At 43.4% G+C, this 26,382-nt stretch overlaps 2 protein-coding genes across 7 annotated transcripts in view; one reads left to right on the plus strand and one right to left on the minus strand.

Annotated features, from left to right (window-relative positions):
- Herc3 (HECT and RLD domain containing E3 ubiquitin protein ligase 3) overlaps positions 1-26,382 on the plus strand; it is a 106,266-nt gene that overhangs the window by 66,168 nt on the left and 13,716 nt on the right. For 4 of the 6 annotated variants that reach the window (XM_070022260.1, XM_070022264.1, XM_070022262.1 and 1 more), the window contains 7 exons: positions 3,598-3,621; positions 3,715-3,804; positions 4,978-5,148; positions 7,162-7,305; positions 8,113-8,279; positions 12,313-12,379; positions 12,865-12,947. In XM_070022260.1, the coding sequence (XP_069878361.1) occupies positions 3,598-3,621; positions 3,715-3,804; positions 4,978-5,148; positions 7,162-7,305; positions 8,113-8,279; positions 12,313-12,379; positions 12,865-12,947 (746 nt within the window). The remainder of the gene's footprint in view (positions 1-3,597; positions 3,622-3,714; positions 3,805-4,977; positions 5,149-7,161; positions 7,306-8,112; positions 8,280-12,312; positions 12,380-12,864; positions 12,948-26,382) is intronic. The other 2 variants (XM_070022263.1, XM_070022265.1) reach the window with 1 other exon arrangement.
- On the minus strand, positions 22,943-24,913 carry Nap1l5 (nucleosome assembly protein 1 like 5). The gene is made up of 2 exons (XM_070022268.1): positions 24,182-24,913; positions 22,943-23,778 (listed from the first exon to the last, which is right to left on the minus strand). The coding sequence occupies exons 1-2, from the start codon at positions 24,745-24,747 to the stop codon at positions 23,751-23,753; spliced, it is 594 nt and encodes a 197-aa protein (XP_069878369.1). The 5' UTR covers positions 24,748-24,913; the 3' UTR covers positions 22,943-23,750.

A 26,382-nucleotide genomic window follows, 5' to 3' on the forward strand; every position in this document is an offset into this window, starting at 1 on the left:
CCTTCCAAATGGGATTCACTGGTCCTTTGCTAGTTTTAAGTTGTGAAGCTCATTTTTAGGGGATGTGCTGCCCCTAAGATCAGTAGCCTCTCTGGGATTACATAGAGGCGAGAGATAGAAAGCTTTTGTTGATGACTCAGATACCTCTATAACCCCAACACAATACCAGTTCTTAAAACAGGGAAGGTATATCATTATTTGTACCCAGCAAGGGCTCACTGCCCAGTGCTCAGAGAAGCCAATGCAATGGCACTGGCTTGTGCCAAAAGAGCTCATTGAGCAGTCAGTTGGTAGGGAGGTCATTAGCTGTCGGCACAGATCTTCCTCCCAGCTCCTGTCGGTATTGGGGGCTGTGTAGAGGAAGGGAGAAGGGAAGAGCTCCTTGTGGCTGGGTGTGAGAAGAGAAAGTTTTCAGATGCTTTTGTGCAGGTATATCTTCCTTATAGGTCACACATTTCATTTTAGGGGTGTTTCTGTGTTGGGGATTTTGATGTAAAATGTCATTGACCCTTTGAGTTCTGCTTCTGTGCCTGTCCATTCTTCATTGTTTTGGGGTGTTTTTGCTGCCAGTTCTGAGGCTTGAACTCAGGCCTGGGCACTATCTTTGAGCTTCTTTGCTCAAAACTCGTGCTCTACCATTTGAGCCACAGCTCTACTTTGGGCTTTTTGATGGTTAACTGGAGATAAGAGTCTCATGGACTTTCCTGCCTGGGTGTGATCCTCAGATCTCAGCCTCCTGAGTAGTTAGCGTGAGCCCCTGAAGCCCTGTACGTGTCCATTCTTGTAAGGATGATTTCAAACTATACTTGAGTAGATTTTGGAACAACAACAACTTAAGAATTTATGTCCAGGCCTTAGCCAATTTCATTATTGTTTTTCTCACATTCAGTATTAGAACCTTTACCTTGCGGGGTATACGGACATGCATCTAGTATCTTTTCCCTGGTGAAATGGTACTTGGAATTAACTAATTTCTCCTGAGAGGGAGATTATGGAATTCTAAATATTGGTTTCAGTTTAAAGCCTGCTTCCCCAGTATGCTTTGTGTGTTGTAGGTGCTTAGACTAGAGGGGGGCTTTGCATAGTGTCATGTAACGGGGGGGGGTGGCTGTGGCTTTCAGACAATTTCAATTTTTCAGAATAATTAGCTCTGGAGGCATGAGAGTGAGTCACATTAGCCCGGATGATGTTTGCATGATTCCATATCTGGTTTCACCGGACCGGAGTTTGTCTGTGCTTATGGTTGCTCCCGTTAGAGAAATGTTCTATGATCCCTGAAGGAATACAGTTCTAAAGGATTAACAGGGTAGATTGTAATTGTAATTACCTGCGAATGATTTCCTTGAAATATGCATACACACGAAAGAAGTATGCACTTCTTGTTCATACAGCATTTAAACAACTCTGAAACAAAAACAAACTTGCAAATTGTATTTGAACAAAGCACTAAAATCAAAATGCACATTAGCTTCCCTTACCCAATGTGGCCACGGCGTTTCTTCAGGAACCAAAGCCGGCCTCTTGCACGGCCCGTGCGTCAGGCAGAGCGGCCTGCTGTCAGGCCTGCTGCCTGCATGACTCAGCTCTTCTCTCATCTGCTGGGAAATCTCCGTCCTGCAGCCCAGCAGGCCACTGGCCTTTTCCTTGGTGAATGCAGCATTTCACTGGCAGGACTGCTTTTCCCTCTTCATATTGTCCTTATGCATTTCCAATGCTGTCATTAAGATAATAGCACATGACATGAGGAAATCATTCAGAATAGGCTTTTCTTTTGTTTAGGAAATCATTAAAAAGATAGAACATTCAGATCTCTGAGAATAACTCCATAGAAACTTCTTTTAAGTGAATTACATTATTATTATTATTAAGCTGAACATGAAATTACATTTCTGGTTAGGTATGCTTCATTGTAGTTTTATGTGGTTACCATTAATCCTCTGCTCAAAAGCTGATTCACAGATACATTCACATATTGACACCGAGTGTCTTCCCAGGCAAAATAATAAGTGCCAGTCAGAGATAGTGTGGACCAGAGGCCCAACTCCAGGGGTCTCATGCCTCAGGCCAGGCCTCTGGCCCCAGTAAGCCAATAGAGATGAGTAGTGGTGAAAGGCAGAGAAAAGAGCTGTGTTTTGCAGCTTGCTATGTGTGGAAGGAGGCAAAGGGGGCATTATAACTATCTCTAGTACAGACGTGACCATAAGGTTAAGCAGAAGAGTTAAGGCAAAGGGAGAGAGGGCCATGATTAAACAGCCCAGGTTTAAATAAAGGTGGCCTGATGGATTGTTGCAGCTCTGGCTCTCCAGGTGTTCTGGGAAGGTGGCTGCCATCATCACTTGAGAGGAGAAATCGGGTTGCCAAGAAAGAGATTCCTCCATTCCTCCTCCTCCTCCTCCTCCTCCTCCTCCTCCCCCTCCCCCTTTCCCTCTTCCCCCTCCTCCCCCTCCCCCTTTCCCTCCTCCCCCTCCTCCCCCTCCTCCTTCCTCCTTCCCCTCCTCCTCCTCCTCCTCCTTCTCCTCTTCCTCCTCTTCTTTTCTCCTTCCTCCTCTTCCTCTTCCTCCTTCTTCCTCTTCTTCCTCATCATCATTTGAGGGTGATCTGTCCTGCAAGGCTCTGCTGGTCGTTTCCTTGGGCATAGTTTTGGTCCCTTGTCATTCTATCAGTCACTCCCTTTCTTCCTTCCTAGAACCCTAAGTGATTGCAGGAGACAGACTCAGTGGAAGAGTCAGTATTTGGTTTAGCAGAAACTGTTTCAAAGTCCCTGTTATATGTTTACTAGCTATCTTTGGGTATATTTGGCTTTTCCTTGGTATGTGTGAGGATAGCATACTACCTGATAGAGCATAGTCCTCACTACAGATTGTGCAATCACAATCTAAAATCCAAGTGCTCCAGAGTCAGAAATCTTCTCAGTACCAACATGATGCCACGGTTGGAAAACTCAGCCCTGTGGAACTGTACGAGATGAGAGTCATGCTGTGTGAAGCATAATGAATTCTGTGCTTAGACATTGATACCATTTCCCAGTATTTCTCGTTCCATAGACACAGATATTACAAAATCTGAAAAATTCAAAATGTTTTTGGTACCAAGCATTTTGAATGAGGAATAATCAACCAATTTACCCAATAAAATTAACTTGTGAGGTCAAAGCTATACAACTCCTGTTTGGAAATTACATATTTTTCCATTTCTTTTGTGTGTGTGTGTGATAGCCCAGTTGGCATCAAACTTGATATCCTGTATCTCAGCTTCCCAGGTGCTGTGATTAGTGCTACCATGCCCCACTGGAATTAGATTTCTTATAAAGAGAATTCAATTAACGCTGAAAATTTTGGCGAATTAATGAAATGACCTTTAAAAGCCCTTCCACATGTTTTAGAATTGGTTTTGCTTTTTTTCCCCCCCCTTAATCTATTTGTTAAAGTATCTTTCCTTTTCCATCAAAATGTGTTCAACTCTTCAGGTGGAGTTAGAGCCATACATAGATGGCTACATAGTCAGGCTATATGATTTTGCTGTTTTAAATTTGGTATTGGGGAGGATAAAATTGAGACTTTGGATTTCAAGTAAGACCCTTTTTGTTTCTTTATACAGAAAGCTAGACCATCTATAATACAGGTAAATGACCCTTTTTAAATTTCCTTCTATTATTTTCCCAATATTATTCTCTGTAAAATACTGTAAAATTGCCTATGATGTGTTTTCTTCCAGGATGCTGTAACACTATGCGCCTACCCTTTCATCTTTGATGCCCAAGCCAAGACCAAAATGCTACAGACTGATGCTGAATTACAGATGCAGGTACCACATTTTAAAAATTAGGTTTTTCTTTCTGTGATGTTTTTCTTCTGTTACAATTTTTTCCAAGTAGGAGCAAGTATATCTGGTAACTCTTGGAACTATTATAAACTTTTTGATAATTTTTTGTTGTTATTTGTCTTTTGAGACACTCTTACTATATAGCCCAAGCTAGCTTTGAATTTGAAATGGTCTTACCTCAACCTCCCAAATGCTAAGATGAAGGTATATGCTACCATGCCTAGAGTTCTATGTTAACTATAACATACATGTTTGGATGCATATTTATATAGATTAGGGTGGCAACTATTTTCTGTAATGGCCACAGGGTAGATATTTTAGGGTTTATGGGCCATAAGGTCCCTGTGACAATGCATATGTACTGGAATTTGAGTAAAACTGTGTATGTGTATGTGTTCCATTTTATATAATTTTTCTCATGGGATAAATTATTTTTCTTTTGATTTTTTTAAAAATCATTCAAAACTGTAAGCACTATTATTAGCTTGAGCTGTGCAGAATCAGATAACAGACTGGATTAGAAGAGTTGAGTGATAGTTTGCTGACCCTCAGTATAGGAGAAATAAGCTCATAGATCTTGATCTTTACTGAATAGAAGCCAGTTAGCAAGAAGATTTTAAGGGCATATTCTTACTATAAAACAAAGAGTTTGATAAGCTTATGATGGCATTTTAGAAAATTAACAGTCCACTCTACTGGTTCCTACTGTTGGTGGACATGTGTCTTTACTCATCTCTCTGTCTCTTGTCTCTTTGTCTTCTTTTTCTTGTTCCGCATCTATATATGTATGTGTGTGTTTTCATAGTGACATATTCATAGCCTTGACAATTTAAATGTTTTCCAGAGGAATGGCCACTTTTTACAGAATGAAAAGCTTATAATGAGCATCTTGTCCTGCTATTTTGAAAGTTCTGTTTTTACCCAATCCATCCTATTTCTTCAAGTACATCATTACGTTAGTCTTAATCAGCTAGTCCAAATTACTCTCTTGGACCTGGTTATAGGTCGTATGATTCACACACTGTTTCACTTAATCACTTGAGTCTAGATTAGAAAGCCTTGTGTGTTGTACAAACAGTAACTTGAAAAAAAAAAAATCTTTGCATTCTCCTCCCCGCGCGCTCTGAGTAACTGGGTTCGGGTGTTGCCTTCCAGGTGGCCGTCAACGGCGCCAACCTGCAGAACGTCTTCATGCTTCTCACCCTGGAGCCTCTGCTGGCCAGAAGCCCCTTCCTGGTCCTTCATGTTCGCCGGGACAACCTCGTTGGAGACGCCCTGAGAGAGCTGAGCATTCATTCTGATATTGACTTGAAAAAGCCTCTCAAAGTGAGCTCTCTGCCTCCCTTCCTGGGTTTTCATTCAACTGCAAAAAAAAAAAAAACAAAAAAAAAAACAAAAAAAAAAAACCAACCAAAACACAAAACAGCAAAGATCTTATTAAAATTGTGGAGGACAGCCATTCATCATTTTGTTCATTCATGTTTCACGAATTTAATCAGCGGCTTTGTCAGACCGCCACACGGACATGCAATGCGAGGGAACATCAGATAAAGAGGCTAGTGGATCATGGGAAGGCTGGCGGGCCTTTGTCTGCTGCTGCCGGGTGTCTGTGGCACCCTACCAGCCCTGCTAACCCCAGCAAGCAGCAGAGCAAGGCTGTATCTAGGTGCCCTGCTGACTGCTCACCTAGGAAAATGAGGATGTCACAGACGAAAAAGACATGGATGGACATAGTCTAATGAAACCTTTCTGCAGTTAATACTTGCTGATTAAAAAGGATTTAGGAGAAGAAAAGTGAAACAGGAAAATGGAAAGGTAGTGAAATTGCCTAAACCTTTAGCCGGTTAGGATAGACAGGTTTAGCCAGGTGAAATTATTAAATGAAAACATTGTATCTCCTGGCAGATGCTGCATGCTTGTATTACCACTTACTGTGCTCCTGCTTCGGAGCAATATCTAGTATACAGGTGGCATCCTAGGAATACGTAGTGAATTGTCTGAAGGTGTTTAAAATTAGACACCAATTTTGTTACAGACACCAGTTTCAGAAATGTAATAGGCAAGACTTGCTTTCATAATGTTCTAAGGGCCAGAATTTCTTCTAAGGACCAGCATGGTGGTATACCTCTGTCATCCCAGTTACATGGGTGACTAAGGTAGGAGGATCACAAGTTCAAGATCAGGAGAGACCCTGTCTCAAAATAAAATGTTAAAAGTGCTAGGGACAGTGCTCAGAGAGAGCGTGCTCGCATAGCACATGTGAGGCCATGGCTTCAGTATATCCTATCAGTTCCAGAAAGCTGCCCTGGGATTCCTGGGTTATATTTTTTGATCCTATCTGGCTGTTGGTTCTTACCTGTTTTGTTATTTTATTTTTGTCCCGAATTCAGAGGGAGTTCTTGTTTTATGACATGTCTGTGTTAGTCTTCTGCTGACATCTGTGTAACTCGAGTTCTAGTGTCTGTCTCCACCCTTCCTCTTGTGCTCTGGGCAGCTACAAATGTAAGCTTTCTCAAACATTGTCTTTAGCTCCAGGCCTGAGTCATTGTCTATAAAATGGAGATAATAGTAATTCCTGTGCGTAAGGCTGTTTTGGAGATTAGTCTGATAGTTTTGTAAGTGGTGGCATGTGGTAAACTCATTAGCATAGTTGGTTTGATGTAGTTGTTATTGTCAGTGCCCGAGATGGGTTCAGAATGCCTGTTGAGCCGCTCAGCAAGCTCAGAGCTCTGTCTGCTTCTCAGGTCCTCCTCCCTTCATGGCCTCTGTGACTTCCAGAACCCCATTGAGAATGCTTTTTTCCAGAAAGTATTGCTTTACCCAAGTGAATCTTTTCTCTCTGTGCCAGAACATTTACCTCTCATTTTATATTTCACACTTTTATTCTCTGTTGCTTCTTTACACATATCTTTTTCGTTCCTCCCTTTTCTTTTTAAAGGAGAGTCTTACTTTGTAGTCCAGGCTTTACTTATCTTCCTGTCTCAGCCTCCTGAGTTCTAGAATTGCAGGGGTGTGTTACCATGTCCAACAGTTCTCTTGCTCCATTTGGTGTCCACCTTACTGCCTTTAAATACATGGTAGATTCGATGTGGACACAGCGCAAACCTGTGACTACCTTATTAATTCCTTGGAGCACCTATTTGAAATTGTGTGCATATCAAGCCCTGTTTCACAGCAATAATCACCAACAGATATACTCTGAGGTTTTCATCACATTTTTCTTCCTTTGTCTTTCTTCTCTTACTTCCTGGATTCTAGAAAAAAAAAGTCTTATTGAAGAGAGTTAAAACCTGCCATTGATTTTCCCTGAAGTATTAATTATGTGTTCATGATTTGAAGGTAATCTTTGATGGGGAGGAAGCGGTGGATGCTGGCGGCGTTACCAAGGAGTTCTTTCTTCTGCTGTTGAAAGAACTTTTGAATCCCATCTATGGGATGTTCACGTACTATCAGGACTCAAATCTCTTGTGGTTTTCAGATACAGTAAGTTAACAATGTCACAATTAGATAACATATTTTATTAAGCTTTTTTTGTTGTTGTTATTCCAATTCCTTGATTTCTAAACTTGCATGGGAGACATGAAAATGTGTCAGTAGTGTATTCAGTATTCGTTTTTGACCTGTTGGCAAGTCTTCACCGTGCACACCAGCCATGCTCCCCTGTTCCATTTCTCCTAGGCAGTATCTCCATCTGAGTACCCACGAGGGCACAGTGTTCAAAAGAAACTGATGTATGGTGTGGGATAGAAGTAGGAAATACATCTTATGTAATTATGATGGTAACTGTATATGACCATGCACACATAGACATACATACTTGATTTTTGAAAGTTCAGGAGAGCTGAGTTTTAAAAAGGCATTGTAATTTCATACAGCCCATAATTTAGGCTTTTTTTTTCCTACCAGCTTTTCCCCCTAGATCTACACTGTTCCAAAAGGTAGTCCTTATCTTCATGTGGCAGATTAAATTAAATAATAGTCATTTGCTCAGCTTACTAACTGCATTTCTAGTGCACAGTCCCCACCCGTGGCTACTGGTTACCACGGGGACAGCACAGGCTACAGCGTTTGTGTCCTGGCAGAAAATAGGCAGACAGCTCTGCGTACATAAGTGGATGCTGTTTTGGGGTGCTTGTCCATATTGCATCTTTTGAGGATAGGGGAACGTTGGTCAAGGGCATTTCCCTGACTCAAAAGATAAATATGAATGTAGCCTTTTTTCTTTTAAGAACTTTTGAGGGCTGCAAATTCTGCATTTCTTTCTAATACATTTGCATGCATTCTTAACAGTGTTTTGTAGAACATAACTGGTTTCACTTGATTGGCATAACCTGCGGACTGGCCATCTACAACTCCACCGTGGTAGACCTCCACTTCCCCTTGGCTCTCTACAAGAAGTTACTGAACGTAAAGCCTGGCTTGGAAGACTTAAAGGAGCTGTCCCCTACTGAAGGAAGGTACGAAGCAAAGAGATTCACAGATGAGATTGAGGGACTGTTCTGACTGGCGCTGGCATGGAGATGAAAGGTTGAAAATACCACATGTCCAAGTCTGAGTTTGTTGAGCCCGTGTAGACTGTGCGGATACTTGCTTGATAATACTTGGAAAGACAGTGGATACCATAAAGAGAGACACAGAGACAGAGAGGAGAAAGAGGCCCTGGCTGCCCAGGAAACAAAATCAACTCTGCTTTTCTTATCCTGAACAAAAATAATGGAAACTCCGTGACACTGTTTATGGTACAGAGATGTCAAGGAGGGATTACTGATAAGGGAGACTTGGGAAAGTTTATTGGTATGAAATTCACATGCCATATAATCGACCCATTTGAAGTGTACCATTCGTGGTCTTTAAGTTTATTAGCAGAGTATGGTGACCATCACTTCTAGAATATTCTCATTACTCCCTGCAAAACCCATTATACTCTTTTGCTCTTACCCCATCTCTACATCTGCCGGCGCTGGTAACCACTAGTCTACTTTCTTCCCCTGTCAGCTTGCCTGTTCTAGACATTTCTGATTAATAAAATCATGCAATATGTGGTCCCCGGTGTTTGACTTCTGTAACTCAGTGTAAAGTTTTTACTTAGTACTTCAGGTTCATCCAGGGATCATCTTTGAAAAGTAGTACTTCATGTGCCTTTGCCACATGCTGCTTATCCATGCACAAGTCTGTGGACCTTTGTCCTGTTTCCACTTTGGGCTCATCTCATTATGAGGAGTGCTGCCATGAACACGTGTGTACACACTTTTGTGAGGATGTATATCTAAAGTGGAACTACTGGTTCGTAGAAGAATTCTGCATTAGCCTTTGAAAATGGACAAACTTTCCCAATTTCAACTCTAAAGAGATTAAAATCCCAAAGGTTGAAATTTTGAAAGCCAATAGTCAATAGTCTGAGCCCCATGGGGACAGGGGAGGAAAGAAGATAGAGAAGAAGAACAGAGGAATGCTGGACAAGGGACTAGCGCATTTTCATTACATGCAGGAGAGCTGCATTATGTTCGGCACAATGGATGCCTAGGACCCGGTGTGCTTCCAGGAGATTGGAGCCATAGTCTGGGGAGTGACAATAGGAAGGCTTGCCCTCTGCGTGGGAGGCATCACAGATGCCGCCAGGGATGGAGCAGGCTGGAGAGGACAAAAACTGAGGATAAATTGAGGTCTCTAAGAGTTAGAACTGAGTTTTCTTCTGCTTTGAACAGCGGAACTGTAGCCTTTTCGGCACCAGGAGTAAAAAACAGCCTCTCCTATCTTAAATCGTCTACATGAGTTTTAACAATTGCCTTTGCTATCTATGAGTTTCATCGTTGCGCGGTTTCTAGTACTGGAGGAATATAGACTGTGTGAAGACTTTTCGAGAGCCTTTCTTTGTTTTGTGCTTTTCGTATGTGTGTGTGCAAATTCACCTTCATGAAAATGCATTATCTTTATACTGACTTTGTGTTGAAGCATTGTGCATGTGTGATTGGCACTTGCTTAGTGAAAAGATGTTCTTTTTGTTCATCTGGGTTTGTAAGACGAAATTTCTCAAGATCTCAACTCTTTGGGCAGATATGTATGTGGTGGGTTTTGACCTATCACTTCACAAGGCTTAGATCGCCCCCAATGTAGTTTGGATGCCACAGTCATAAAGCTGGGTTTTCATTTGACATATTTGTCCATCTGCATCATACGCCTGCCTCATAACTCTTATACCTGTGCAACTCTTTATATATGCAAAAATGTGTATTATTTGCCCATTTTGTTGCATCAGTGGCTTATTGAAATATTTTATTATGTTTTTATGTTTTTTTTTTTCCTTTTTGGTCATGGGGCTTGAACTCAGGGCATGGGCGCTGTACCTGAGCTCTTTTGTTCAAGGCAAGCACTCTCTCACTTTGAGCCACAATACCACTTCAAGTTTTTGAGTGGTTAATTAGAGATAGCTGCAGAGCTTCTGCATGGCAAAGGACATAGCTAGCAAGATCAATAGAAAGCCCATGGATTGGGAGAAGATCTTCACTAGCCATACAACGGACAAGGGTCTCATATCTAAATATACTTGGAACTCAAAAAATTAAATCCCCCAACAACAAATCTCCAAAGAAACAACTGCCCGATAAATAAATGGGCTAAAGACTTAAAGAGAAACTTCTCTGAAGAGGAAATAAGAACGGCCAATAGACACATGAAGAAATGCTCAACCTCCCTAGCCATAAAAGAAATGCAAGTCAAAACATCATTGAGATTCTACCTCACCCCAGCTAGAATGGTGATAATCAAGAACTCTAATAACAACAGATGCTGGAGGGAATGTGGCCAGAAGAGAACCCTACTGCATTGTTGGTGGGAGTGTAAACTTGTTCAAGCACTTTGGAAAGCAGTAGGGAGGTTCCTCAAAAGACTCTACATAGAGCTCTCCTATGACCCAGCAATCCCACTTTTGGGCATTTACCCAAATGATCACAAGCAAGACCATACTAAAGCTACCAGCACAACTATGTTTATTGCAGCATTATTTACCATAGCTAAGCTATGGAACCAACCCAGATGCCCCTCAGTAGATGAATAGATCAAGAAAATACTATATATATATCACATTTGTATATCACACACAGTGGAATTCTATGCCTCCATCCGAAAGAATGATACTGCCACATTTGTTAGGAAATGAAAAGACTTGGAAAAAATTGTATTAAGTGAAGTAAGCCAGGACCGAAGAAACATAGGTCCCATAGTTTCCCTTATTTGCAATAACTAGTATATGTTTGGGACAAGTAGAAAAGGTCAAAGCTATGTACATATGACCAGATAAGATGAAGTTAAGTGAACTGAACCCCAAGATAGGGACACAAGTGGTTTTTTCTTTCTTGCTATTGTTTCTAACGTATTTATAAGGTACCATGTGATTTTTTGTTGTTGCTTTGTATGTTCCTCCCACACTGTATTTGATGTCTGTCTAATGGTCTAATTCAGGTAGGGGAAGGGAAAAAACAAAATGTTTAAATAGGGATACAGGTTGACCATTGTAACAATGAGATGTACAAGATACTATGTTGAAAAATGAATTTTACAATTTAGGTGAGGAGTGTAGTTGTGGAGGTGGGAAGGAAGGGATGGTAGGGAAAAACAAAGAAGGTAACAATGTTTGGTAGGAAATGTACTCATTACCTTGCTCATGTGACTGTAACCCCTCTGTACAGTATTTTCACAATAAAAAACTTATTTAAAAAAAAAGAATCTCATGGGGACTGTACTGCCTGGGCTGGCTTTGAACTGTGATCCTCAGATCTCAGCCTACAGAGTAGTTAGGATTATAGGCATGAGCCACTGGTGTCTGGCATGTTTTTGTATTTCTTAAATCCTCTTTTAGAAGTGATAATAACTATACCTTTGGGAGGCTTTTTTTTTAATGCTAGAAAGTGAGTGGAATCTCATGAATACTAGCTAAACTCTCGCCCCTACATATTCTTTTTTCTAGAATTATTTTGGGGACTTTAGAGATATTAGACAGAGATTTTAGCCTTTGAGGATTTCAGCTTTCGTGTTTATGCCATTGTGGATTTTGTTTTCTGGGAGTAGGTCCAAACCCACGATTAAGATTCTTAAGAGGATAGGGTGACTTTGTAGCTTACTTTTTTTCCTGAGGAGACCATTGTATAACTCATGACTATAGGTGAAGCCTGTCTATAGGGCCACCACAGGACCATATTGCCATATATACTCTCCCAAACAATACCAGAGTTCACAAATACCAGTGTGTCCGATATAAATCTGTCTTATTGTCCCCTTAAATCTAGTAATCTATGTCAAGCTAGGAAAAGGAAAAAAAAATACGGGTCTAGGAACAGGTACAAGTTCATGGCTTTCTTTCAGTCTGAATTTATGTTCATTCTAGAAATCTCTTATAGTTCTTCCTTACAAATGGTCAGGATATAATAGCAGCCGGTAGAAACACTATTGCAATATCTGATTTGCCTCTTTTCTTTTCTGTCATTCTATGATTAGAAGCCTTCAAGAGCTTTTAGATTACCCTGGCGAGGACATCGAGGAGACTTTCTGCCTCAACTTCACGGTGAGAATTTTTTATACTTAGAATTGTGACTGTCTATCTCATCAGGCTTACAAGACACAATTAACATGAGTTTCTCCAAACCAAATGACAATAAAGTCTCTGATTTTGGGAATCAAAGTACTTTACTCATAGTATTGTGAATATAATAAGAGTTCAGGAAATATGTTGGATAAATGAATCAACAATTAATCTGTCCACTTGTAAAATTACCAAAACATGAATCCTCTTTTCTCCTGACACAGCCAAGGTACTTATTTTCTAGAGTTCAGGTCATTTTTCTCTTGAAATTGCATTTTCTGGTAACTCTGTGACTGAAAAATATTTGTTAAAAGGTTGACGTTTTTGTACTCAGATTCGGTCTTCTCCTCCAAATTGTAAAGATATGGTTACGAAGTGCTGCTTGTTTCTAAACTAGTCATTTTAGTTTGTGAGAAAGGTAAATGGTGAGCCAAACTGGAGCATGTCTTTTCCTGCCTCCAATGTAGATCTGCCGAGAAAGCTATGGAGTGGTTGAACAGAAGAAGCTGATTCCTGGGGGTGACGGGGTGCCCGTGTGTAAGGGTAACAGGTTAGTGCTGACCGCCCCTCTGCACACATGGTGGCTCTTTCTGCACTTTTGACTTTTCGAACCCCAATTCAATGACCTTTTAATCCCTTTGCAGAGGAAGGAAGGGTAAATAAGAGCCCAAACTTGAAGATTATAGGGAATTTTTAATAGCAGACCAAGCACAAGCCCTGGATTTAGGGAATAACTACTTAGCTGTAGCTCTCCATTTCATTGGCTTGGGTGCTAGTAAGTCATATCTATATCTATATCTATATCTATCTATCTATATATAGATATATATGTATATATATGTATATATATGTATATATATTTATATTTGCTTTGCATTTTTCTCATCTGTAAAATAGGATTGTAACAATTGTCCTGGCTACCTCATGAGATAGTTGTGAGAAGAGAGTGAGATAGTTTATAGGGAACTAATTTGGAATAAGTGGACTCCCAGCATGTAGCACAGGGTTTCTAGTATGTATCCAAGTGCCTGGCACAAAAATATATATAGGACAAGTGGACATTTAAATAGTCACGGTGGCAGAGGAAAGCTACTCACCTCATGGCAGCCAGGAAGGAGGGGGAGAAAGAGACAGAACACAAAGAGAGAGGAGAAAGACACACACACACACACACACACACAACACACACACACACACACACACACACATGCAAAGGAGGTTCCTGGAATAAGATGGAGTGTTCAGAAGCATGCCCACAGCGACCGCCTTCCTTCCACGGACCCCTACCTCCTAATAGCCTAGAGTGTGAACTCCCACAGATTTCTCACTGATGAAATTAGCATCTCATGATCCAACTACCTCTCAACAGCACCAGTCCCCAGTTGGGGTCCAAGCCTTCAACACATGAACCTTTTGAGGAGACACTTTATAAATCAAACCATAACAATACTCTGCCCAGAGCCAGGATGACCACACACAGGCCGAGACAGCCCCGCCCTCCTCCACTTGAGATGCCAATCTCAATCAAGCCCAGGTCTGCTGCCGGTACTTCTAACTCACCGGCTTGCAAGTTTCCCATAACCCACTCTTTCGGTTTGATAAATTTGTTTGAGTGAGTCACAGAACTAAGAGGAATACTTGATTATGCTGAGCATAAAGGACATTAGATATTATGAAGGACATTGTAAAGGGGACAGATGAGGTAAGGTATGGAAGGGTCCATGCTCTCTTCGGACCAACCACTGGGATCTCCCACAGGTTCAGAGGAAGGAAGCTCTCATGGAACCCTACCCTTTGGGTTTTGAGCGAGCGAGAGAGAGAGAGAGAGAGAGAGAGAGAGAGTGTGTGTGTGTGTGTGTGTGTGTGTGTGTGTGTATTTCTGTACTGGTTCTGGGTCTTGAACTCATGGTTTAGACACCGTTCCTGTGTTTTTGTACTAAAGGCTGGCTGGCACCCTACCACAGCTCTACTTCCAAGTTTTTTGCTTAGTTGGTTGGAGGCAAGACTTTTCCGGCCTGATCTGATTGGCTTCGAATGATGATCCTTATATCTCAGCCTCCTGAGTATCTAAGGTTACAGGTGTCAGCCATTGGCACCTGACTTGGAGATTCTTTTATATTATCTAATACTAAGAGAATAGGTTGTATAAACCCCAAAAGGCTTGTCTGTTCAGAACTGCCTCTGTACAGCGTTCTCTCCTCCCAGGTGTTGGACAGTGCCCCTTCTAAAATAGAGTCTTATCTAAATCAGACAGGTCATAGAAAGGTAGGGAAGATTCAGTTTTATGACTGGCATTGAGAGGAAGTTAGAAGCTTTAATCTGGGACCAAAGCTAAACAAAATACAGTATCTGACTTTTGAACATGTTTCATAATCTCTGTTTTATATTTTTAGAGGAGGGAAGATACTCAGTTTTGTGTATACTTTTGTACGAAACTATGACAATCTGGGTATACTTGTGTATATCTATATCTAATATCTGTGTATATATTAGTTTAGTTTTGGAGTTGTGTGAGCTACAGCACCAGAGTGAAATAAAATGATGCTGAGCTGCTAGATTTACTACCAAAGCAGCTTCAGATGATGAAATTTACTTGGGATTAGAGACTTAATGTAGAAGTGGGTCTTGACCCGGATATGTTTATTAACAGCAAATAATTTATTTTCAGAACATTTTTCCTTAATAAAAACAGTGTATTCTTATGTAGAGTCTGACTGTGCTTTCAAAGTTAGGAAATTCATGGTTTTGATTATTTCTCTCTCTTCCTAGTTTGAACAGTTGCTTTAAATCATTCCTATGTATGTACACAGATACATCGTCAGCACTGTGTCTCAGATAACATTTCAGTGACAGACTGCACAGTAATCTCATAAAATTGTAAGGGAGATGAAAAATTCTCGTCACCTGGTGGTGTCGTAGCTGTCGCAGTATTGTAGTGTGACGTAGTTCACCTGTGGCCGTGGGGACGCCGCTGTCAACCAGCCTACTGTGTGCTGCCAGTGGCATGAAAGAATGGCTCGTGCAGTGACATGCAGAACAGAGCACTTGATCTGGTAACACAAGCTGTTAGAGTGTTCTTGCAATTGATAAAATGTGTTTTCCTGTAAGTCACTCTGCTGTGTTCGGCCAGCAGCAGCCTGAAGCATTTTACGTTCTTGTGTCTCTTTAATTGTATCGAGGCCACTTAAAGTGGGTGTCGGTCTAGGCTTGCGTGAGAACACACTGTGCTTGCCCGGCTGTGAAATCAGCGTCCTAGAGCACTGACTCCTGGCCTTCTGGCCTTTCCTTTGTCAGGGGATGTCGCTTGCCTCTTTGCCAGGTTTTAGATAAGATAATGTGTGTGTCATTTGTTGGAGCTAACAGGGGCATAGGTAGGACTGAGGAAGGGGAACATTCAGAATGGCTCACACTCTGATGAGTTTTCACAGCGCTCTGTGTGTTTGGAGCTCTGGGCAGGGGAAAAGTAATATAGCCCAGCCAAGGTAGTTTATAGTACAGTCTATAATGACGCTGTTGTGAAGGCTTATAATTCCTCTTCATAGTTTTTTTTCTTTTTCTTTTTTTTTAGTTGTGGGGCTTGAACTCCGGGCCTGGGCGCTGTCCCTCAGCTCTTCAGCTCAAGGCTAGCGCTCTACCACTTGAGCCACAGCATCACTTCCAGTTTTCTGGTGGTTTATTGGAGACCAGAATCTCACAGACTTTCTTGCTCAGGCTGGCTTTGAACCATGAGATCCTCAGATCTCAGCCTCCTGAGTAGTTAGGATTACAGGCGTGAGCCACTGGCACCTGGCACTTTTATTTTATTTAGTTGTGTGTTTTCTGGTCCTGAGGCTGGAACTCAGGGCCTGGGTACGATCCTTCAGCTTTTGTAGCTCAAGGCAGGGGCTCTGCCATCTGAGCCACAGCTCCTTTTCAAGTGTTTTTGGTAGTTAAATGGAAAAAAGACTCATACTTTCCTGCCCAAGCTGGCTTCAAACCGTAATCCTCAGATCTCAGCCTCCAGAGGTAACTAGGATTACAGGCATGAACCACTGCACATGACTTTCCTTTCATACTTCCCTCAAATTATTTCTCTTAGCTTACGTTCTATCTCTGTCAGTTTTAGTCCCTATTTTTCTCTAAGTTGAGTTTTTCCTCTCTTTGTCTCTGATTCTCCCATTGGCATCACTCTCATTCTCCTTATTCAGCAGACATTTCTTTGAATCACCAATTCGGTTGAGTCAACATTGGCAAGAGAAACTGTGTGGGACTACTGAGACATACCCCAGTTTGTTTAGGGTGATAAGCTGTTCTCCTGTGCAACCAAAAATGGAACGTGAACACTAAACAGAGTGGTTAAATCTGAAGGCGTTCAGAGAAATCAAGTTGGGCAGATGCATTGGGGAGGACAGATCTGGGGTAGAGCTGCCTTTCTCAGCCTACCAGGATTTGAGTGCTAGAAAGTAGAGGGAAAGCGTGGAAAAGCTAGCAGTGCTGCGAGGAGTGACGGGCGAGCCTGAGTGTTGATTCAGCCATGTTGGACAAGGGCATGGCCAGAGAAAGCTTTTACCTGTACAAGGGACTTCGCTTCATTGGGGAACTTAAGTTGTAGAAGACTGAAAGTTCAAGGGAGAAGTTAAGCTCTATTTAGCAGGTTTAAGTAAGTGACCGCTGTTGGTCCCTAAGCAGAGGAGTCATGCAGTAGAAGTGGGTTCAAGGCATACTGTTTTCTTCATCTTCATTTTGGCCTTCACTGTTTTGTATCTATTGTTGGCATCCTGTTCGCAGATATGACTTAACCCCACGAAGGGCTTTGGAGTCTATGATACTGAACTGTGTGTTTGTTTGAAAGGCATGTAAGTTCTCTCTTCTGGTGTCTTTTTAAGTTATTTGCCTCTGACATCAATGCTGCTAGAATATCCAGCATACGAATGTTCTGATGACAAATGGCCTCTTTAAAAGAAAGTCTGTCAATCCAAAAGAATAAATAAGGTAAAGGGTATAGAATGCCTACCACTCTCCTGCAACACAGATCACTTTTGTGACCTGTAGGTATTTCTCCCTATCAGTAAATAAGCAGTCACTTCTCCAGGGGACACCAGTTTAGTTCAAACCCCACAGGCTCAGCACTCAGTACCTCAGCACTTTCTCCCCGCCCCTCTCCCCCCGTGTTCCCCATGTTTGAAGCCAGTTGTGAGTTCCAAGCTCTTTCATCTGTGCTTGTGACTGACTTAGAAGCCAAAGTTCACCACCCCACTCAATAGGGTTCAATTAATTTACCTGAGTTCCTCGCAGAGCTCGGGGAAACACACACTCATGTGTCCCAACTCATCATCAAGGCGTCACAGAGGATGCAGATGGAAGTAGACATGGCCGAGGTGTGGGGCAAGGCCCTGTCTGGGTGTACCGCCTTTAGAGGACTTTCAGTGCTCAGCTGCCCAGTTCTTCCAACTCGATCACTTTGAGTTTCCTTCCAGTCTTCATTTTGGAGCCATGACTGAAGTGCAGACAGTTGTATAGGAATGTGAGTGGATGTCCAGCAAGGCCTGTCTGCCTGCTTATTCTTGGCCTCTCCATGTGGCTTTCTTCCTTTAGAGAATGGGGCAGGGCCCAGCCAAAATGGGGTTTTTATAGTTTACTCTTGGACAAGGTAGGTCAGAGAGTTTGTGGGTATTTTTTTCTTTTTAGTAGTGCTGGGGAGGGAACCTAGGGCTTCAGACTTGCAAGGCAAGTACCCCTAGCACTCAGCCAAAGAGATTTTTCAGGCAACTCCAAGACAGAAAGGCAGGGGAGAACTCCAGTATATTTCCTAGTTTCTCTGACCTGCCTTGAGAATAGGCAAAAAGAGGGCAGAGAAGGTTAGGAAGAGGTTTCGCTTTTTAGATTTTTTTTAAAGAAAAATTTAAAATTGTTATTATAAAGGTGATGTACAGAGGGGTGAGGTTTTACTTTTCTAGGTCTAACACACTTCAACATACCTGTCTTTCACCTTTACTGTTCTAAAGCTGTTCTAGAGGTGCCACAAAGCTGAGATTGAAGGCCAAATACTTAAACATTCTGGTCATTTAAAGACTAGGAAGTAGGGTGCTTGCCTAGCAAACATGTGGTCCTAAGTTTGATCCCTAATACCATGAGAGAGGAGAGATAAGGTTTATCAGAGTTATTAGCCAGGAACTGGGGCCCAAATCCAACAGACTACAAAAGGAGCCCATATCATTTCCTTATTTGTATTTTTTGTACTTTGTGTTATATATAGTATTTGTATTATAAAACTCCATATTTTTGTTGTTGCTGCTGTGGCTTTCAGAGTAATAGTTTTAAAAGCTTTCTGTCTCTATGCAAAGAAGACTGTGGTCATGTTATCCACGGCCAGACAGAGGAGGAAGCCCCAGTGCCCTGTGTCTGAGATTCAGGTATGGCGCCGCTTCTGTGTGAGGTAGCATTTCTGCCTGTGGCCTTCCTGGGTCACCAGTCTTCAGTGAGCACCCCGTGAACTCATCCACACTGCCTCAGGTACAGCTCTGTGTCACTGGGTGACAGATAAGTGATCTGGAGGCTGAGCATGCAAGGCAAGGTGTCACATTCTAGGTCTGCTTCAGGGTTGTGGACTGTTGACGTCTTACATTCTCAGTGTCGGAGAGCACGGAGAAGAATGCAGCCCTCATGACTCCCAGAAGGGCACAGATCACATTCCTGAGGGTTCCATCCTCATGACCTCATCCAGTGTGACTGACACTGGCCCCTCTGAGCGCCATCCACTGTAGAATTTCATCCTGTGAATGTGGGGTACGGGGTTCGGGCAGAGACTCAGTGTGCAGTACTCTTGGACAGTTTCTACTACCCTAATGTGGTCGCTGGCCGACTGCTTGATGTCAGGATTATCCCCGGTGACAGTCAGAAAAAGCTGAATGAATCCCTGCTTCAATTTTCATCTTATATTGTATAAAATAGAAATCTTCATAAAGTACCTTGAGAGCCTGGAAGGAAAGGTTATAGGCCATTGTAAAATATTAATTATTATAGCTTTTATTCCCTTCGCCTATTATGTGCCATATTCTTACCACCCACACTCTAAATGATCAAGAAAATGAAATGAAAGAACGAGAAGAATAATATCCCTTAGATTCTCATCATTGGCCATTGTATGCCGAGGACTGCTGGCAATGATGCTGTTTTTAGGGTTAAAATGGCAAGATATCTGATGTCATAGCTGCTTTGAAAGAAAAATGCCAGGGCACCAATTCTTCATCTATAACTTATTTTGTTCCATTGTGTGTTAAAATTGCTTTTCATTGTTGGGTAAGAGCTACACAGTCAAAAGAAGTAAAGGCTTCAGGTATAATCTCCGCTGTCCATCTCAGTGAGACCCTGCCTGGCTCGGTGGGTCACCTCCGGATAATAGTGTGCTTCCTGGCTGCTCATTCTCTGAGTTTTTCATGCTCTGCAACATGAAGTTCTTATTATTAATGACAAACTGTGAATGATGCCATTTTCCCCTAAACTTACCTCAGTTTAATGCAGTTGCTCTTTGTTTTGTTTTTTTGTTGTTGCTGTTTGTTTGTTGCTCCCTAGAGCACCTAGATTGCATAGAAAGAACCTGGAGGTGGTCATATAATATGATAAGAGTCCTTAAGATCCACTGAAGTTGGGACTCTGATAAACTAAGTGGACCTCTCCCCATGGTAGTGCATGAGTGTGCAGGAGTGTGCATTCGTAGCCATGTGGCAGAAACAGCAGATAGATAAGAGGCTGGTGACAACTTCCCAAGTGCTCGCCAGGCCTCAGGCACCTTTGCAAGTACTTGACGTGGAAGCCATCCCACTTGACGGAGGAATCCAGGCATGGAGAGCTTAGGTCACTCAGTCAAGTTAACATAGCTACAAGTCCAGGGTTCAAAACCAGGCAGATTGAGTCATAGTGTCTGCTCTGTGGACATCCACATCCAGTCACTGATTGCTGAGATGGGCTGGGGGATGCTTGTCCCCCTTAACTCCAGGAGAAGAGAATGGCTGAAGATGCTGCTAGTTTTTGTTTTTGTTTTTTAGACAACGTATTTTTTCAAAGTTGAAGTTAAAAACATGCTATGTTAGAACATGCTATGCTAGAACAGTACTTCAGATATTGTTACAAAACTCTGCCTTTCATAGTAGCCGTTTTGACTTGTGTGTATGTTCTTTTTCTCCTTTTCTTTTCCTTCCCCTACCCAGGTTTTAACGGCTATTACATTGCATGTCTGTGTGTGTATATAAAGGATTTATTTTTTGCCTATAAAATTGCCCTTTAATGATAAGATCCCAAGGATGAACTTAAATGAAAATGTATGGCATATTGAATCAGTGGATAGATATTTTTGCTAAATTGATGGCTAATGAATTTTGCCAGTTTATGTATCATCCTCAATACATAACAACCATTCACCCATCCTTACACGTGATTAACAGTTCCATTAAAATCTTCTTTCACATATAGGCTACTTTAAATATTCCATAAAGAGGTGATCCATTTCGATGGTGTGTCTACTTACTTTATATATCTATCTCTTAATCAAAGGTAATAGCTATGAAGCATTGTGAATGTAATATATGACATACATGACATGCCACAGAATTGTTTCCTGTAAAACGATTGATTTTGGTGTTGTGGATGGGTATGTGCAATGCAGGTACGCCGGCATTTGTGCACAGAGTGTAAACTTACAGGCAGGGACAGTGCTGTGCTAGCTGTGCACATGAGCCTTACATGCTACGATTTTCTGCACAGACCCCTAGAGCGTTGGCTGTGTGGGTGATGCAGGCTGCCTTTCTCTCTGCCAGTGACTTTGCACTTCGTTGGCTAGGTTTGGCTTGTAAGAAATTACAAATGGTTTACTGAGCTATATCATCTTTGACTTGCCTTGAAGGGAAGGCATCCTGCTAGATGCTTCACAAACCCAGGTTTTGTGGCTATCAAATAAACAAGCTAGGAAATGCAGGGTTAACATGATCCCAGCTAGAAAATGATGGAAGTCACTTGGAATTATGAAGGGCTTTGCAAACATCCTGGAACCCTTGAGGTAGTGGTGTGGTCAGGCACTAGCAAAAAACCCTGTAGCTAAAGTCTTATCAGGAAAGAATGGCTTGCTGGCTGGATCCCATAGCTGGGAGCTGTCTCAAGCCGTTTTACCTAGTGCTGCAGTGCAGGGACGTGTCTCTCCACCCGAACCTTCTCTGTGTAAATAACCTGTTGATGATCCTCAAGTATGTCTCTAAAAGAACTAGATCATTTCCAAATGAATAATACAGCCTTAGGCTATTGTTATTATAGTATTAGCCCTTTGCCATTCATATTCATTGTGGATATTCCTAATTTTTGTTGGCATCTGAATGCATATTCAAATCTTTATCCTTTCCTCATTTTGAGCCGTCATCATCTGTTACATCCTTTGGTCTGATGCCACCCTAATCTCAGCCTTTCTGTGTCTAATAGTTGATAAATACCTAATGTATTTTCTTTAATGAAAAATTCTTTGAATCTTTAAATGTCTAAATGGTTTCTAAAGTACTAAACATTTTCTTAACTAGTCTCATTCGTAAACATCAGGGTAGTTGTATTAAATTCCAGATGTGACTTGGATTTCAGTTTGAATTGTGATAAAAAACAAATTTGGGAAGAATTACCACTTCTGTGACATCCAGTCTTATAATCAAAAACCTGTTACATTTGTGAAATCCTGTTTTGTCTTTTTTTTTAACATAGGTTATAGACATTTGTTTTGGTAGGTTGTTAAACATATACACACATGCAGAGACAGACTTCAGTAGAAATTACCTGTAAAATAAATTCCCCAGTAATTATGCCCTTAATTTGTGAATCATTTTTGTTTTTATTGGCCCTGGAAAAATGCTGAATGAGTCTCTCAGTTTTAGAGATATAAATATTTTTTTTTATTTTACTAAAATAATCATGACTATGATAGCCATGAATTATGTGGTGATAAATTTTACTTTTCCTCCGGTTAGCCTGGCTATGCAGAAGATTACCACCACCTTAGGTTGTTTGTGCCAGGCCGTCGTCATTAGCAACAGGTCAGAGCTACCCTCCATTTTGACTTTAAAAGCAGCTTCTGTGTCATTTTAACCCTTCGGGGAAATGGAAGAGATTGGGATCTGCTTTTTGGAAAGAATTTTTTTTTGGTATATTCATAATGTCATATTGAAGTCTTATCTTTTTGAGGAGGAAATTAAAACCTGATTTTATATTGAAGCCAAAACAAGATGGTTTATTCAATTTCCTGCAATATTGAATTAAAAGGAACATTCTTCTTTGACAATAAGGAATCATGAATGCAGGGACATCATAATGGTTATTTTTCCCCCCTCCCCCCTCTTTGCCCATGGAAAAAAGAGGGTTGAATTACCAGAGTATTTATCATTTCTCTACTAATATTAATAAAGCTGAAAGGCTAATCAGTACTTAATAGATAACACTGTTTCTTGGTTTTATGGGTAGCACATCATTAGTTGTTTTTAATTGCAAGGAAGGGAGTAAGACCGGCCCCATTTAATGAAGAAGAGACTCCAAGCAGTTATAATGTTAAGTCTTTATTTTGAAAATACTGTTTTATTAACACCACAGTGGTAAACAACTTTATGCGGATGTTTCTTTACAGAGCACATAGACTTCAAAACCCACAAAGAAGCTAAGGGTCCTTCACATCAAATGTATTCTTCCCGTATGCCAATCAATCCTCAAGCAGTAAAATTTATTTATGCACCATTTTATATTTAATGTCACATTTACATAGCAAAATAATGAAGGCACAGCTAATACAAGCAAACTGAAACCCTTTCTACTTCTGAGCTGGGGATGGGGACACACACTTGGGTTGGTTCTTCAAGTATATAATTTTTTTTCCCAAACATTAGCTTCAGTGAGGAGTTTTGACTTGGTTTCACGGCTACACCCTAAAAGCTACATGACAGAAACACTTCACAGGGATCAAACCACACAACGCTGGAAACACATGCGGTACAGAATTTGCTACAGTCTACATCTCTTGAATTAAAGGAATATTTCTACAACACTAGGTAAAGTGATTCAATACTAAAAACACTTTGGGGGAGGGGTGTTATTTTTAACGCCTTTTTTTTTTGAAGACAGTGCCAAGTAAACAAACGTGAGACTGTTAGTAATGAATACAGGATGACACTATTATACAGGTTACACCCGCCTTTTGGGCCACGTTTCTCTAATACACAAATACCCAGAACATTTTTTTTTTCCCCTAAAGTTGAAATGGCAGTTTTTCCTGGCCTCGTTCATAGTTCACGGTCTGTGTCGCAGGCTGCTTCTCCCTCTCTCCTCCGGCCTGTCCTGTGTTGGTTGCAGCCACATCTTAAAAGATGACGTCTTTCTTGGGATCACTGCATGGGGAAAGATCAGGGCGACAGAAATGAAAAGAATTAAGCCAATTGGAGATGCGTCAGGGTTTGCTTGGCTGTCGGAGTGGATGGATGGATGGATGGATGGATGGATGGACAGGTGGATGATGGATTCCACATGACGTACTTACTTTTTTCTTCCCGTCTTCTGAAGCTGCGGGGGGAGGGGGGTGAACTCACCAAACCAATCACCACGCTCACCTGAGCGGGGCTTGCTTTTTGCTACATCTCTGGTCGCGTTCAGAGGTGGAATGGGCTTAAGTTACTTGGGATTTAAGTTAGGAAACGTCAGCAGAGGGCCTGTACCGTCTATCAGAGGGGAGGACGGGGTGGGGAGGGCGGGAGGAGGGGACCCGGTGGCTCGCGCCCCCCGCCCCGCGCTTACTTGCAGGCGCCGTCGGGCACTTGGGTGTTGGGGCCGTCGTTGCGGCGCCGCGCCGCCGCGCCCGCCTCCTCGTCCTCCTCCTCGTCGCCGTCTTCTTCGTCGTCGTCGTACTCTTCATCCTCGTCCTCGTCCCCCTCCAGGGTCCAGGCGCAGCCCTCCATCTCGCCCGTGAGCTCCTGGATCTTGGCGAGCAGGGGCTTGTAGATCTCGTTGTACTTCTTCTCCAGCGCCTGGAACTCCTTGTCGAACTTGGCCTCGATCTTGTCGCAGCGCTTCTGCAGCTTCTTGAGCGCCAGGACGCGGCACTTGACGGAGTTGGGCAGGCTCTCGATGAAGTCGTTGCGGGGCTTGGCCGCGCTCTCGGCCGCCGCCGCTGCCGCGCTCTGCGGCTCGTCGGCGCCCGGGACGGCCGCTTCCCCGGCCGCCGCCGCGCCGCCCTGCGCGCCGCCCTCCGCCATCACCTCCTCGGTGGCGCCCACCTCGGCCACCTCCGGCGGCGCTGGCGCCGCCGCCGCCGCTGCCGCCTGGCTGGGCTCCGCGGGGCTCTGGTTCTCCGGATCGGCCATGGTCGCGTGGAGTTGCCGCGGAGGTCGGGAGGCGCCCGCCGGTGGCTCTGAGTCCGAGCTGGTCGGCTGCGGCAAGTGCGGGGTTCGGCGCGCGTCTGGATGCTGCGGCTGTGGCTGCGGCAAGTGCGAGGGTCGGCGCGGGTCCGGAGAGATGATGCTGCGGATGCGGCAAGTGCGGGGGTCGGCGCCGCGGCCCCGCCCCGCGCCCCGCGCCCGCGCCACCGCACTGGCTCCGCGCCGTCAGCTGACAGCTGCGCTCACACTGCACCAGATTCTTCTAGTCGTTTCCATGCCGCCTCCCACGCCTCCCACCCCCCCTCCCCGCTTCTCCTCACGCCCCCCCCCCCCACCTGCAGCCCCTCCTCCCGCCCGCAGGGCCCGGCCGCGGACGCCAGCTGCCCTGGCCTGCGGCACCCGGACACCGCCAGCGTCCCCGCGCCCCTCACCCCCACCCCAGCGCCCAGGACCCTCCACCTACACCTGGAGACCGCGGTCCGCATCGCTCCTTAGTGGCGTTGGTCAGCCCTGGGCGCGCGTGTCCGCGCGGCTCTGCCGATGGCTGCTTTCATCTGGGCTTAATTCATTGCCAGAAAGCGGAAGCGTGGGAAACCCGGCTCTCTTCCACCCCTTTGGAGACCTGCGGGGTCTGTGTATGGACGGGGCCTTGGAGCGTCTCAGATGCCCAGCCAGCCAGCCATCCCCCCGTGCACCCACCTATCCATCCGTCCACCCACCGATCCACCCGTCCAGCCCGCCGGCCGGCCGGCCTCCCATCCCCCAGCAGCCACCCACTCACCAATCCATCCCCTCGGCTGGCCCTCAGATCTAGCCGCATGTACCCACAACTGGTTAGCTACCAGGTCTCCACTTGGGAAGCAATTTTGGAGCTATGTGGTTGGGAAATCTCAGAGCTCTGGGTATCTTGGTTTGTATTCTCAAAGATTCCATCAGAGGCTTGTGGGATGAGGTAAAACTGGGGAAGGGTGAGAACACCAGAACCCTGTAAGGTGTGGAGCCCCGGAGGAATGCTGTCGCCTGGTCTTTTCCTTGGGGACGTCCACGCACACACCTGCGCAGCCACGGCCCGCAGGCGCATCTGTGCATCCTGGGATCTGCATCTGGGAGCGCTGTAAAGGCCTTCAGCCGCCAGCACGGTTCTCTGCTGTCCAACTGATGATATAGTTCCATTCTTTTGCCTGGTGTTTTAGACCAAAATCCGTTTCCTGAGTTAGGATTAGGGCACACATCTACCAATGGTTCAGGCAGATGATTCTCTGAAGGATTCCTCAGGAATTCTTTACTACTTTAAATGCTTTTCTCTTACTGACTTGGGGCTTACACAAAGCTGTCATCATATGCCCCCCGCCCCGTATTGGGGTTTGAAATCAGGGCCTCAGCTTGCTTCTTGCTCACTTGGCCGGCACACTAACACTTGAGCCACACCACCAGGCTAGTTTTTTGCTGGCTATTTTTTAGACTTTTCTGCCCCCACTGGCTTTGAACAGCCATTCTGCATATTTCAGCCTCCTGAGTAGCTAGGATTATAGGCATATATAATATAGACATATAGGCATATTGGTTCTTATGAATATTCATTACTATGTAAATTACCTGGTGTGGACATAGCAAGCACTT

Source organism: Dipodomys merriami, unplaced genomic scaffold (genome assembly GCF_024711535.1).
Source record: "Dipodomys merriami isolate MVZ:Mamm:240054 unplaced genomic scaffold, mDipMer1.0.p SCAF_15, whole genome shotgun sequence".
NCBI lineage: Eukaryota > Metazoa > Chordata > Mammalia > Rodentia > Heteromyidae > Dipodomys > Dipodomys merriami.

Bases quoted from the DNA above. Each gene is read 5' to 3' on its own strand.
- Nap1l5 (XM_070022268.1), bottom strand. From the start codon at position 24,747: ATGGCCGATCCGGAGAACCAGAGCCCCGCGGAGCCCAGCCAGGCGGCA. The intron at 23,779-24,181 runs GTAAGCGCGGGG...TTCCCCATGCAG, and splicing joins GTGCCCGACGGCGCCTGCAA to TGATCCCAAGAAAGACGTCA.